The sequence below is a fragment of the Excalfactoria chinensis genome, chromosome 9 (genome assembly GCF_039878825.1).
Source record: "Excalfactoria chinensis isolate bCotChi1 chromosome 9, bCotChi1.hap2, whole genome shotgun sequence".
Taxonomy (NCBI): domain Eukaryota; kingdom Metazoa; phylum Chordata; class Aves; order Galliformes; family Phasianidae; genus Excalfactoria; species Excalfactoria chinensis.
In genome coordinates, this window is record NC_092833.1 from 3,131,234 (window position 1) to 3,144,385 (window position 13,152).

The window sequence follows — 13,152 nt, forward strand, 5'->3', positions numbered from 1 at the left end:
GCAACCCTCAGCTGTAATGGATCAGTTTCAGATTGCATCACATCATGTTTCTTATATTTCATTTAAACCTAACACTTCACCACCACATCCCCCAGCCAGTCATTTTCATGTGCTGCAGTCAATTAATCTCTTAAATCACTGCAATTTATGGAAAGAACTGCTATATAATCTTTAGGGAGCAAATCCTGTTGGTCTATATGGTTTTACAGGAAAGGTCACCCCTTATACATCCTAAGGGAGTTAACAGTTTCTCTTCCTTCTTCCTCTGACTTACAAGCTCATTTTATGCCTAAAGGAGCACTTGAAGGCAGAAGTTAGATTTTCAGATTTGTCAGGACAGTACTTCAGTTCCTCTACATTCATATGTGAAGCAAGGACGTTAGGAAAGAAAGGTCTTTTGCATTCTCCCTTATTCATTCTGTTTATGAAAGTACAAAGAACTGCAAGGCAATAAACTTACTAAGAGCACAGACACAAGATGCCTCATCATACTCAACACTAAGAGGAACAATTATTTGCTAAAGAACTTTTATATTCAGGACATAAAGATAGGGATAATACAGGATAACCTAGTTTTCCACTTTAGAAGCAAAATACAATTAAGAACCTGATGAAAACACTTGATTTCTAATTTGAGACTGGTGAAGAACACATCCATGCTATGTCACACAGAACACAACAATGTTAGGCCTATCTTGGAAAACACAACTAAACAAGATAAATTGCCAAATGGAAAAGTACCCTCCTTTTAAATAAATCTTCTTGGTTTAATTCAAACACATCACTGACTGGCTATCATAAGAACTAACCACTTGAGAAACATGAATAGGGAGAAACATGTCTGCAAACACTATTAAAAGCCTGGCAGTATGGTTGGGGCTGCTGCATCTAATTTAATCAGCCAGTCTGACTTCCTCCTTCAGTATTTGTTAGAGAAGAATAAACTTACTAATAAAATGAGACCACCTTAGAACTGGATGTAGGCCTACAGAGTTACAGAGAACATCATCTGTACTATGACTAATATAGGAATCAGGTTGCTGAGATAAGTAGTTCTAGTAAGCAAAAATCTGGAGCACTGAAGATGGTTTAGGGGAACTACGTAGGGCAGTGAAGCTAAAGAAGTCCAAGAGTAAGTAGAAAAATACAACTCACAGAGAACCTATGAAAAAGTTATATATTCCTACAAATGATACAAGCTGCTATTAGAGTCTGTATTATGCCAAAATGGAAAACAATGACTAGGTATTAGAATATGGCACACAGAACTACTATTTTTTTTTTTTCTTTTCTCATCCTACCAGCTTTCTTTTCTCACAAATAAAATAAAATAAAATCTCATACTTCATAAAGAACATTTGCAAAAGAAAAGCAGACAAGCATCAGAAGATACATTTTTTCCTACCAAATGAATGCAAAAGCCATTCAATCTGATAAAATTAAATATGCACAGAAAAAAAAAAAAAAAGTCTTACTTCTAATAAAACTAGAAAGACAAGTGGTATAAACAACATCCACTGAATGTCCAGGCTATGCCATTCAGCACACAGATCTAATACTTTTGTGTGAAAATCTGATTGACATAATAGACTATAACCATTGCAAAGAACCCATTATGGCCCATCATGTAGATGGCTGCACATAATGATACAGCCATTGTAGTCTGTAAGGCTCAGTGAATTAAATTTTCTTTATGTAGAACAGACTTTCAGCAAATAGGATCAAGACCCATTTTAGTAATTCCCAGTTATGCATTCACCCATCATCACAAGCTGAATTGCTAAATTTCAGGAAAACTCAGATACATAAAGTACAGCAGCCACTTATAAAAGGCAGCATTATTGAGTACGTATCATAAAGATATCACTGTCCTATAAAAGTTTCCAGTAAGAGAACATGCTTTTTCAGATGTCAGCTGCAGGCAACTTAGTGGGTGGCTCTTGTTTTAGTTAGATGTAATAATTACAGTAAACTACTAGTATGCGCTTCTGAAAAGTTCACGTATTTTTTACAACAATTTCATTTTTATTTAAAATAATAACCTCTGCAAATAGACAAAAGTACTATTTAAATCTTGAAATAAATTAGCTAAACAAAAGAAGAAAAAGGTGCTTAATATGAAGTAACTAAAGAATTAGGCCTGATACTGCATTTATAGAAGAGTGGTCAGGATAAGGGAGGTGAATGAACACACTTGGACTTAGAGGGTGAAAATGCAGGTCCACTGTGAATGAGCACTGAACTTGAGCTCCAAGGATTTCCTTCCCCAGGTCTCGGAGGACCAAATGCCATACATTGTTCAAGCACATCAACACTGACAGACGAAGACTTAGAACAGTTACAGATAAAAGACATACTCAAAGACACATATCAAGTGTAAGTTTCCTTTATGTGTGGTAGCTATATCTGAAGCCAACAAAATGACTGTAAAGCGTGTAGTTCTAACAAGACAGTTGCCTTGGGACAGCTAATCCCACTGCACAAACTATTCATGCTATTAATGGAGAGTGAGGTAAATGCTGTCTAGGATTTCAAAAACAATTAGAAATATCATGACATATAGATGTTGTAAATCAGCATACAGAGTGTGTATAAAATGTGTATAAACATGTATATAGTACTCTGCCTGCATCCTTATTTGAATACATCACTGTGACATCACATTCCATTTAGAACAACATGCACTGCCCACAGCACAGATCTTGACCCTAGAGTCAGACAGATCTCTTGCCTTGTAGGAACCCAACTGCAATAATTTGAAGAGAAGCTAAAAGGATAAATGAACTTTCTTTCAGCTGTATAATGGAGGGATAGATGAAAATGGATATATGCTCATGCTTTTCAAACTGCTGTTATCTGACTTGCCACAGAAGAAAGAAAGAATGCTGCTTGTGTTGGCGCTTCCTATTTACCAGTGAGCAGTACTGCAGCTGTTGCCCATGCCCATACGAAGAAGACAAACCTTTCCAGTGCTGCCACTGCTCATGTTCAGAGCATGCAAATTGCTGGTGGTGCTGTTGCTCTTGCTCAAATGACCCAGACTGCAAATGCTGCTGCTGTGGCGGTGAGAATACAGCATGTCAATACTACGCAAGCAAATGCTGCAGAAACTGTATCTTTGAACCACAATGGTCAAGAGCACCAGGGACTGTTCAGTAAGTGGAATCAAGGGCTTTTAATTTTATAGGTTTCAATTTTTCTGATTTTCATTACATCTTAATGGATGTCTTGCATATAGAAGTATAAGATCCAGTGGCTCAGTGGAGCTATTTCAAACCAGAGGATATCATTCTTTCTTAAAAGCAAAAAAAAAAAAAAAGAAAAAAAAAGCTTTTTTTTTTTTTTTTTTTTTTTTTTTTTTTTCCTCCCCCCTTTCCTCCCTACCATTCTCTAGTGTAACAAGAAGAGAAATAGCATGGCTGAACATCTGGGCAGGGAAGGTGCTAAACTGAAGCATGGCAGAAGGCCAGATTGTAGTCTCCTAGAATCAGGAGTACATCCTGAATAATGATGCTCTTTGCCAAGGATATAGAAAATGGCCAGGATCATTATAAAAGTAATACTCTTTGTTTATACAATAATGTCCACAGGCTAAGAGGAAAGCTAGGATAATCAAGATTTGAAGAGAACACAGAAAATCAGTTGTTTTCTAAAATAAAAGAATTATTCTCATTTTAATAAAAAATATCCAAATTTTGCTCCTTTCATATTAATTGCCAAAATTTTAATGATGTAAGACTGCTGCTAAGGCTAATCTTCATTCATTTTAAAAATCAGAAATAATGAAAGGGTGATTTTTTTAAATGACTAAAATTTAGGATGCTTCTATGTAAATGTGGGTTGCTATTTTAAGTAGAAACGTCCTTAATAATATTTTAAGTGGTGAAACTTTTAGTTACTCAAGAAATTAACTCAAGAAATTCAGAGAGACTAGACAAGATTTCTGCCTACTCACATTGTTGGCAACAGCATTCAAATACACTGAAATAGTTATGAAAATGAAAAGAACGAATTCTTAGTATTGTTAATCCAATTGTTTAAATAAAATATCCTGTCCAAATAAAAGAACGGTTGGCATGCAAGGTGGATCTGCTTATTTTATCATTCTGTTTCTTAGATTGTGCATTGATATTCTGCCTTACATTTTCATTTGTTTGCTTTTTTTTTTTTTTTTTTTTTTCCCATTTGATTTGCTTAAGGTCAAAAGATGTCACGTCAACATTAAGAACTAGAAATAACGCCTATGTCAGTATACCAGAAAGGAAAGGCTCCAACCAGGCTTTTCGTGACCAGCTTGCCTGTCCACTGTGTAAGCAGTTATTTCTCCAGCCACTTATGCTGCCATGCAATCACTGCATTTGTGAGAAATGTATAATAAAAAGCAAGACCAAAGCTGAAGCAACAGAAAACTATTACATCATCATATGCCCAGTGTGTAGCAAAGCTCATTGTCTCCCTTGCACAAACAAAATTCAGCTGAGGAAGAATTACCTTAGAGCAAAACTAGCCAAGAAATACATGCGCAGACACGGCATTCTGAAATGGAGATTTGACCACAGTGTAGGACCAGTCCGTTGTGAAACTTGCAGGGAGAGAAAAAGAATCGCAACTAAAAGATGTAGAACATGTGGAATGAATATGTGCAGTGAATGTCTGCATTTATATCATGCTGAGAGTGGAGCTGAAGACCACATTTTCACCAGTGCATCTCAAGAAGATAACGAACAGTGGGCATGCTTACTGCACTGCAACTCACACCTCTCTGAATACTGTCTGGATGACCACAAACTGATCTGTGGTTTCTGCAAGAATTTGCAGCACAATGGCCATGAGACCATCTCCTTGGCAGCAGCATGTTCAAGAGAAGCTGCTTCTCTCTCCAATACAATTGTAAAATTCAAACAAGGTTTGTATTTCTGCTGCTTCTTACACTTCCCTATGCCATTGCAGGAAAGATACTTGCACCTGCACTTGAAGAGCCACGTTAATTCTCTGAATATCACAAAAGACAGAAAGGTGAACCATTCCCACTGTGGAAATACAGAGGAAAAAAGTCTTTAATTGTGTGTAACCACAAGACAGATTCAAATACTAGAGAACAAAGGATTTGTATGTGAGATAGTGCATCTTGGTGTAGGAAACTCCATTTTATACTGTGAGACCCAGTGTGAAACAACCACCAATTACACCTACATTTTAAAATCAGAAGTGCATGCCTTTTTCCCTGCAGGCAAATTATGAATTGTCTCTCTTCAGTCAGTGTTATGATTGTGTCCATGCTGAGTAAGACGCAAGATAGCCTCATTGTTCGGAGGAGCCACAGCAATGTCACTTCCTTTATCTAAGAGTTCATCCATAGTGATTGAGTGACAGTGCAGAGACTGGGATTTTATGAATTTCTTTTAAATACTTTGATTTTTGCATATAACACCACAAATGCTGGGGACAAATGAAGTTGCAAAGAAAACAAAATTCAAAAAGGTGATAGTGGACCACATGCAGTGAGAAATAACTGGAAGCATTCAATTTGCATTTTCATAACAGTCTTAAAGTTCAAAAAGTAAAATGCAAAATATCTATATAAGATTCTGTAATGTGACATTGTTCCAAAATGTCAGCTGCACTTCAGCAAAATTTACTGTCAGCCTCTGGTGTTTTTGATTCTGTTCTCTCACAGTTCTCAATTTTTAGTGTCAGAAGAATAAATTGTATGTTCATATGATGGCTATCAGAGGAATGTACTGTCAGACACAGACATAATGAGATCTATGCAGTCACATTGGCTACAATTATTTTAGCTTGCTACTGACATGGTAACATTCAAAAAATAATACAGAACTACTATAAATCAGGTTTCAGGATTTCCCATGTAATTAATTAAAAATCATCAAGCCCATCTTGGGGGACAAAAAATAAGTGAAAGAACAATAATCAAGGAGAAATTAGCTACCTGACTTCCATACAATATGAAAATTTTATCCCAAACAACTTCCCTTGGAGCTTCCTAGCAGTAGAGATGAGCGAAAAGTAGTAAATTCTCACTTGTTCCACGTTCTACCAAACCTGAAATTTCTTTAAACTACAACCTATCATTCTGTCTCTTCTAACCACTATATTTTAATATGAAGTTGAAACTACTGACCACAGGTTTGTTATTTATTTTGTTTTGTTTTTCAGCTCGCCAGGGAGTTGATAATGATCTAATGGAAGTTATCCTGTTAAAAAATAATTTCCAATCCTCCAAGGATCTCCAAAGGAAGGAGATCAGAAATGGATTCTTAAAACTACATACAGTGCTACATGAACAAGAAAAAGAGATGATGGAATTGCTTGAAAACATTGAACTTAAAAAACAGAAAGACATTTCAGAATACGTAAACTATACATTCAGCCAGCTCTCATATATGGATGGCCTTATCCAGTATGCTGAAGAGGCTCTCAAGGAGGAAAGTCAAGTTGTATTTCTGCAATCTGCACACAGTTTGGTGAAAGAAATAGAAGATGCAATTCCTTCCATTTTCCATCCTAGTCCACTTATCCGAGAAGACCCCCTAAGGAAACTGCAATTCAAATTTGATGAAGTGTTTGCCATTTTACAAGGATTTTCACCATCCCTTAGAGAAACTAAACAGTTAGGAAGCAAAGCGGAAAAGTATCCCTGTTCTTTTAACCCAGAAATAATGGTTCCAAGGCATGAGGCCAAGCAATCAACACTTAAAAGAGCATCCTTAAATTCCTTGTTTGATTTGGACATGCCAATTGAAAGCACTCTTGGGAGACAAAACTCCCCCCCTCCCCATCATTCTACACAGAGTAATAAATTATGTGAATTTTGGGATGCAGCTTGTGAAACTTCAAGAAAAGAAAGGAAATATCAGGTTTTTAACTTTCCAAGTTCAGCACCTATGGAAAAAGTATCATCTGCAGTGCCAGGACCTGTTACTATATATCAAACTGTTGTTTACCCAAGGTCTGCCAAAGTAAGACACTAATGAATTCTAAATATATGCAAATACTAACTATTACCATTATGTTTTCAGGCTCTAAGGTTCAGATTTTGAAAAAATAAGACTACAATACCAAATAATTAATTTGCATAGGAGAGAGTGCATTTCAGACTTGCCCTTGAAGATAAAATGAAGTATAAATTGAGTTGCATCACTTTCCTACCATATTAAGTACAGTTGTTATAGTATTTTATGTCATAAATATCTTACATGGAATGGTCCATTGCAAAAAGAAACAGATGTATTGTTTGTATCTCAATACCTCTGTATCAGACTAAATCATTTGATCCCTGTTCTTGGCCATCAAATGTGACTTCGTATGTCTATGTAATTTTCCTCCTGATATATCAGAGATACTAACAAGAACAGGATAGATGCCAGTTGCCTAAGATCAAAAGAACGTGTTGCAAAGAACCAACTGCTGCCAGCCCTCAGTACTTTCAGCATGTCAGAAGACAGTAGTACTATGAAATTCACAGGAGGGTGCTTATGTCTCAACATGTATTTTACAATTAGGTTGGAATTTCAGCTGCTTCAGCATCTAAAAATTAACACCTGCTAACCGTGAGCCTTTCAAAAACAGCAAAAATGAAAACTAACAAAATCAAAGAGTACATAATGGTGCACTACAGATTTTTTTTCTCTTCACAGATTTACTGGACTTGTCCTGCAGAAGATGTGGATTTCTTTGAGGTAGAATTTTATGAAGTTCTTGGCATTGGTCCTGATAACACTGTCCAGACACAACTGGATGGCAAGCTAAGCAAAATACAGCAGCAGAACCTTGAGATATATAACCTGGATTCACATACAGAATATCTTTTCAAAGTACGTGCTGTCAATAAAAATGGTCAAGGAGAATGGAGTGAGAGCTGTAAGGTATTGCATATTCTTTCAATATATTATAGAGTTATGTTAACATTCTTGCCCCCAGACTTGGGTGGGTTTTTTTCATCTATTTACAAAAAATACTACTTGAATAGAAGATGACATTACACTTACCTAGGTAAGTGATGCTGATATTTACACTAGATTTTTCCATATGTTGTTCATCCTATCTGTAACTGCTGCCCTATGAAGAAGAATGTTTCTTGTTGTGTTGGTTTATTTTCTAGTAGAGACTCTGCTTTATGATTACATCAGACATATAGTCATAAATAATATTACTTCATGTCTGAAACAGCCTTTATGCTGATCTCTCTGAACACACAGAATAAAAGTATGAAGAATCTGATTTAAAAACTTCCATTCTAGGAAGAGAAGGCAATAATTAAGGGAAAGAGGAACCAAACAAAAATTAAGAATATTCTTTGACACCTTTGGCCACGTGGCTCCTTTACCATAGTTCTAGAATTAAAAGAAAAGGGTTGAAAATCTAGAAGTTAAAAAGTGTAGGAAGGTTTTCAAAAAGGCATCAAGAGTTGAGACCCTGAACTCATTTTAACATACTTTTGGTATCCCAAATTTCTTGCGGATACCATCTTCCGCTTCTCTTGCTGGGGAAACAAACAAACAAACAAACAACAACAATGGCAACAAAATCCTACTTGTTTCATGGCTTTTCCCTGATAGAATTTTAGTAAGGGGTGTATCAATGAGCGGCAGTGCATAGAAAAAACAGATGCATTGCATAAGAAGGGTAGGTGCCAGTCTAGGATTCCAGGCACATTTTAAAGTGTCTTTCCTACATCTATTGCATCAAGTGCTGTTCCCTTCCAAGGCTCTTGCCCCTTTTCACATTTACAGAGTAGGAGTTTGGGACTTTGAAACAGCATTCAGATATCCTACCTACTTGGCAAGACATAATGATAAACGATACCTTCTTAGGCTGCTACAATTAAAACACAGAGTTTTGTTTGCTTTGGTTTGTTTGTTTTTTAATCCAGCAATTTTGAATGTTATACTGGTTCCTTCTTTTGAAAACTGTTCTTTCTTTAGGCCTCACAGTCACATTAATATCCCAGAAAAACAAACTCACACAACATTCATTGTGATTTACAGAAGAGTTCCACAGCAAACAGAAACAAAACAGGGTATATAACAGACGTATATACATCTTTCTTTTTTAAAAAAATCAAACCAACAATGTTGATGTCACACCACTGGCACCCTGAAACACTGAATGCCACAAAACAGGTTACTCAAATATGTTTTGATATTTAACTCTAGGATCAGATTTCCTAAGTCTGCATGCACAAGCAAAACAGAAAAATGTAATCTCTATAATATTAGGAGTGAGGGAACTCCTAAAAGGTTCAAAGTACTACTTTCTTCATAGCCCCGCATTGTGAGAATGGCCTATAGATGAATCACAGCTTCCCCAAAATTAGCTATTTGACAGTCTATAATACACTATATCTGCACTACATGATCATAGAACCTGCTATGGTTGGCATTATCTCTTTACCTGAATTCAACAAGTAACAAAACGAGTGCTACTCATCAACAAAGCTGTGCGACGATATAAACTCCTACTGCTACAGGAAGGGCTGTAGCTACAGGAAGGGCTGTAGGAAGTGCTTGAAGGTATCTAGAGTCTGTACAGGGCTCAGAGATGACACAATATTTGGAAAATGCACTTCAACAGCAGCAACTAGGAGGAAGGAAGGTTACCCCTGACCATTTAAGCCTGCATAAGCTATTTATGACACTGGCAACTAGATTTCAGTTTAAAATTTGATGGATGGAATTCCACTTCCTTGGAATGCCAATGCAGCAGACATTTTTGAGTAAGAGTTAAGACTGTTGAAGTCCCTGAATGAATGATGAAAACTGAAGGCTGCTTCATCAACCAAACTGCTTATTACAACTGCCCTGTCAAACCATGCAAATCTGCACCACAAGGCAAGCAGAGTCCCCTCAGGATGAATTTCATGGCTCCCTTTAAACTTCCCAGAGTAGACAAAAAAAAATGTGTTGCCTCAGAGATGAAAGCCTCAGCTGCTTCTGCCCCAGAAGGAATGAAAAACACTAAGAAGGCAGTTAGAGAGCCAGGAAATAAAAATGCTGGAACTCTGAAACTGATGCTCCTAGTACTGTCACTCTGGAAAGGACTGCCTCCTATCCCACGCCTTCTACCGAATGACAGCGGGTGTCCTCAATAGCCTGCCATGAATGCCAAGAGAATTCACATTCTTTAATACGACTCTTGAGACTACCAACCACAGATACAGTGAAAATATGAATGGTTCTTTAGGTTTTGTTTGTTTGCTTTAACTTATCATACTTTAGTGAATGAAGCATTTGGAAGGAAACATTTCAAAGTTACCTTGGAAGCGAAATGCAGAATTACTCTTAATGGGATGTGGGCTTCTAAATCCTGTGATTGCATCTGAAACTCCTTCCCCAGATGACCAGCTGCCAGAACTTAATAATTTGCATTTATCAGTGTACAAAACACAATCAAATGTATGCTGTTAAATAACTGCTCATCTTCAATGTAAGATTTTTAGAAGAGTTCAATTTCCATCTCTTCTCAAATATAAGTACTTAGACTTTCCAAAGATCAACATAGATTAAATAGGCTCTTGGCAGCTTTGAAAATGCATCTGTAAATGGCAAGTTCTCTTGAAAACAGACACTAATTAAATCTGATTCCCAAAATAACAAATTCTGAAATTTAATATATTCTCATGTTTTACTTGCAGATAATTACTTCAGGTGAACACCAGATTATTCAAGACGGATGGAGGACTCAGAATAATATGCAGGGTACTCGGCAAACGCTGAAGAGATAGACAACAAACAAAGGCAGGGTTTCTAGTTCAACAGCAGCAAAAAGAACACATGGATGCCTTCTTATGCAGTAACCCCTTTTCCACCAAAGTCACCAACCAGAGGCCTAGGATTCTTAACACTTACTGCTTCCTGGTAAAAAATAACAATAAAAATATATCCTTTTCATTATGTTTTCTTTTTATAAATGTAAGGTAACACTGCACTTTTTATTACCTCTTAGGTCACTTAGTTCACAGAGAGCTGCAGGAGGCTATACCAAGTTTCTCATATGTTTAAACTGCAGAATGTTACTCTGTAGGTACATGTTTTTTGTCTCAGCCTCACTCAGCATGCACGCATACAACAAAGCTGGCAATAGGTAGGACAGCAAACACAAAAACACAGGTAGACAGAAGTTTAAAACTTTAGGCACTTAATTAAGGTCAGCTCTACTTGACTACTGTGAGGGTCACCTGTGTGAGATGCAGAGTATTCATTTATTCAAAGTAGCTACAAATAAAATTAGGAGAACTCAGAGCAGGAATTACTGGATCCACAGGAAGTTCCTTTGTTCCAATGATCAACAGTAATAAGCACTGTTCTTTTCTGTGCAGCAGTGCTTTTCAGGCTATCCTTTCTTTAACTTCAGCCATGCCAACCACATATATATATATCCAGGAACTACAGGCCCGTGAGCTTCATCTCTGTGCCTGGGAAGACCACAGAACAGAACCTCCTGGAAGAGATGCTAAGGTACATGTAATATGAGATGATCTGGGACAGCCAGGGTGTCTTCACCAAGGGCAGATCAGGCCTGACCAATCTGGTGGCTTTTTATGATGCAGTGATGGCATCAGTGGACAAAGGGCAACCAGTGTCATCTACCCAGACTTCTACAAAACCTTTAACATGGTCCCAGACCACATTCCTATCTCTAATTTGAAGGCTGGACTATTAGATGGCTAAAGAATTGGTTGAAGTGTTGTTGTCAATCACCCTCTGCCTGGGTGGATGTCAGTCACTAATGGTGCTGCCCAGGGGTCCATCTTGGGACCAGTACACTTTAACATCTTTAGCAACAACACAGACAGTGGGATTAAGTGTTCCTTCACCAAGTGTGGTGCAGAAGGGAGGGATGCCATCCAGAGGGACATGGATGTGCTTGAAAAGTGGGTACACGAGAATCTAATAAGGTTCAACAAGGCAAAATGCAAGGTGTTGCACTTGGGTCAAGGTATTCCCAGCTATGAGTATACTGAGAGCAGCCCTGCTGAGAAGGATCTAGAGATCCTGAAGAATGAAAAGCTGGATGTGAGCCACCAGTGTGCTCTTGCAGAAAACCAACAGTAACCTGGGCTGTACGAAAAGAGGAAAGGGCAGCAGGGAGAGGGAGGCGATTGTCCCCCTCTACTCTGCCTCAATGGTCACTAGGTAGGATGAAAAGCCATCAATGGAAAATGAGGTTTGCATTTTCAAAAAATATCAAACAATTATAGGAGTATCAGATTTTAAGCAGCTAATTTTGAATGCTTTAAAAGGAACCTGATCTTCACAATTGAATAGCACCCACAGTCTACTGCTAGATTTTTGCAGAAATCTAAATGAGCTTTCCCGGTAGTCTGATTATTCCTTCAATACTCTTGGCTTTTTAGAACCCTTCCCCAGACAGTGAGATTTTACACCTATTTTAAAGACGTGTGAGTTTTTGCTGATGGTCTACAGTTGCCCTGAAGCTCACCCATCTGGTATTTCTCTAAGTATATTTCTCTGTAGATGGATGAGACTGCTGCTTGTTCCAACTATATAAAATTCCTTCACAGCCTCTGGCTACCTATTGGTAATAGTAGCCTTCTGTAGCCAGCAGTTCTTAAGAGATGCAATTTGCAGTACGTGTTTTTCTGCAAAAGGCAACCAAAGCTCCAATTCAAAACAGTGACTCAGATCACTTGAATAGGGCAACACCTTATCAACATAACCAAGAGATGAGTGTCACTCCCACACTGCAGGCTTTAAGATTTGTATTAATTATTGTGGAGATGCTGGAAATCTATGTTTCTTTTCAAACAAATTACCTCTCAAACATCTCTATATCAGCTCTCTTTTTTTTTTTTTTTTTTTTTTTAATCCTCCCTTTTTATGTTTATAAAAAAAAATAAGTTCTTTATATGCAGTCCAGTGCCTGCCTGTGCACAGCCAAATCCCATGGTGACCGGATGTCTACAGCCCAATTTACTGCATTCCTCTCAATAAGCAAGCAAGTCCAAGAACAGGACAATTCTGCTTATCTACCGCTTGCTGCTCAATTGCAGCAATTGGTAGTGAGGCAGCACCGTTTCTCATCCTGTGCAGACATTTTACAGTTGCACATCCTGAAATTGAAATTTTGAGATGTTTATAAATAAATAAACGCCTGTCTGACTGTAATACA

The 13,152-nt window shown here is 37.5% G+C and overlaps 1 protein-coding gene across 1 annotated transcript; it reads left to right on the forward strand.

The window, feature by feature from the left end:
* Positions 1–2,814: 2,814 nt before the first annotated feature.
* Positions 2,815–10,744, forward strand: TRIM42 (tripartite motif containing 42). The gene is made up of 5 exons (XM_072344658.1): positions 2,815–3,155; positions 4,200–4,906; positions 6,178–6,980; positions 7,659–7,886; positions 10,655–10,744. Exons 1-5 carry the CDS (start codon positions 2,815–2,817, stop codon positions 10,742–10,744), a joined length of 2,169 nt encoding a protein of 722 aa, XP_072200759.1.
* The last annotated feature ends 2,408 nt before the right edge of the window (positions 10,745–13,152 follow it).

Coding starts and splice junctions, on each gene's coding strand:
- TRIM42 (XM_072344658.1), top strand. CDS start 2,815: ATGAAAATGGATATATGCTCATGCTTTTCAAACTGCTGTTATCTGACT. Junction 3,156..4,199: donor AGAGCACCAGGGACTGTTCA/GTAAGTGGAATC, acceptor GATTTGCTTAAG/GTCAAAAGATGTCACGTCAA. Junction 6,981..7,658: donor TTTACCCAAGGTCTGCCAAA/GTAAGACACTAA, acceptor TTCTCTTCACAG/ATTTACTGGACTTGTCCTGC.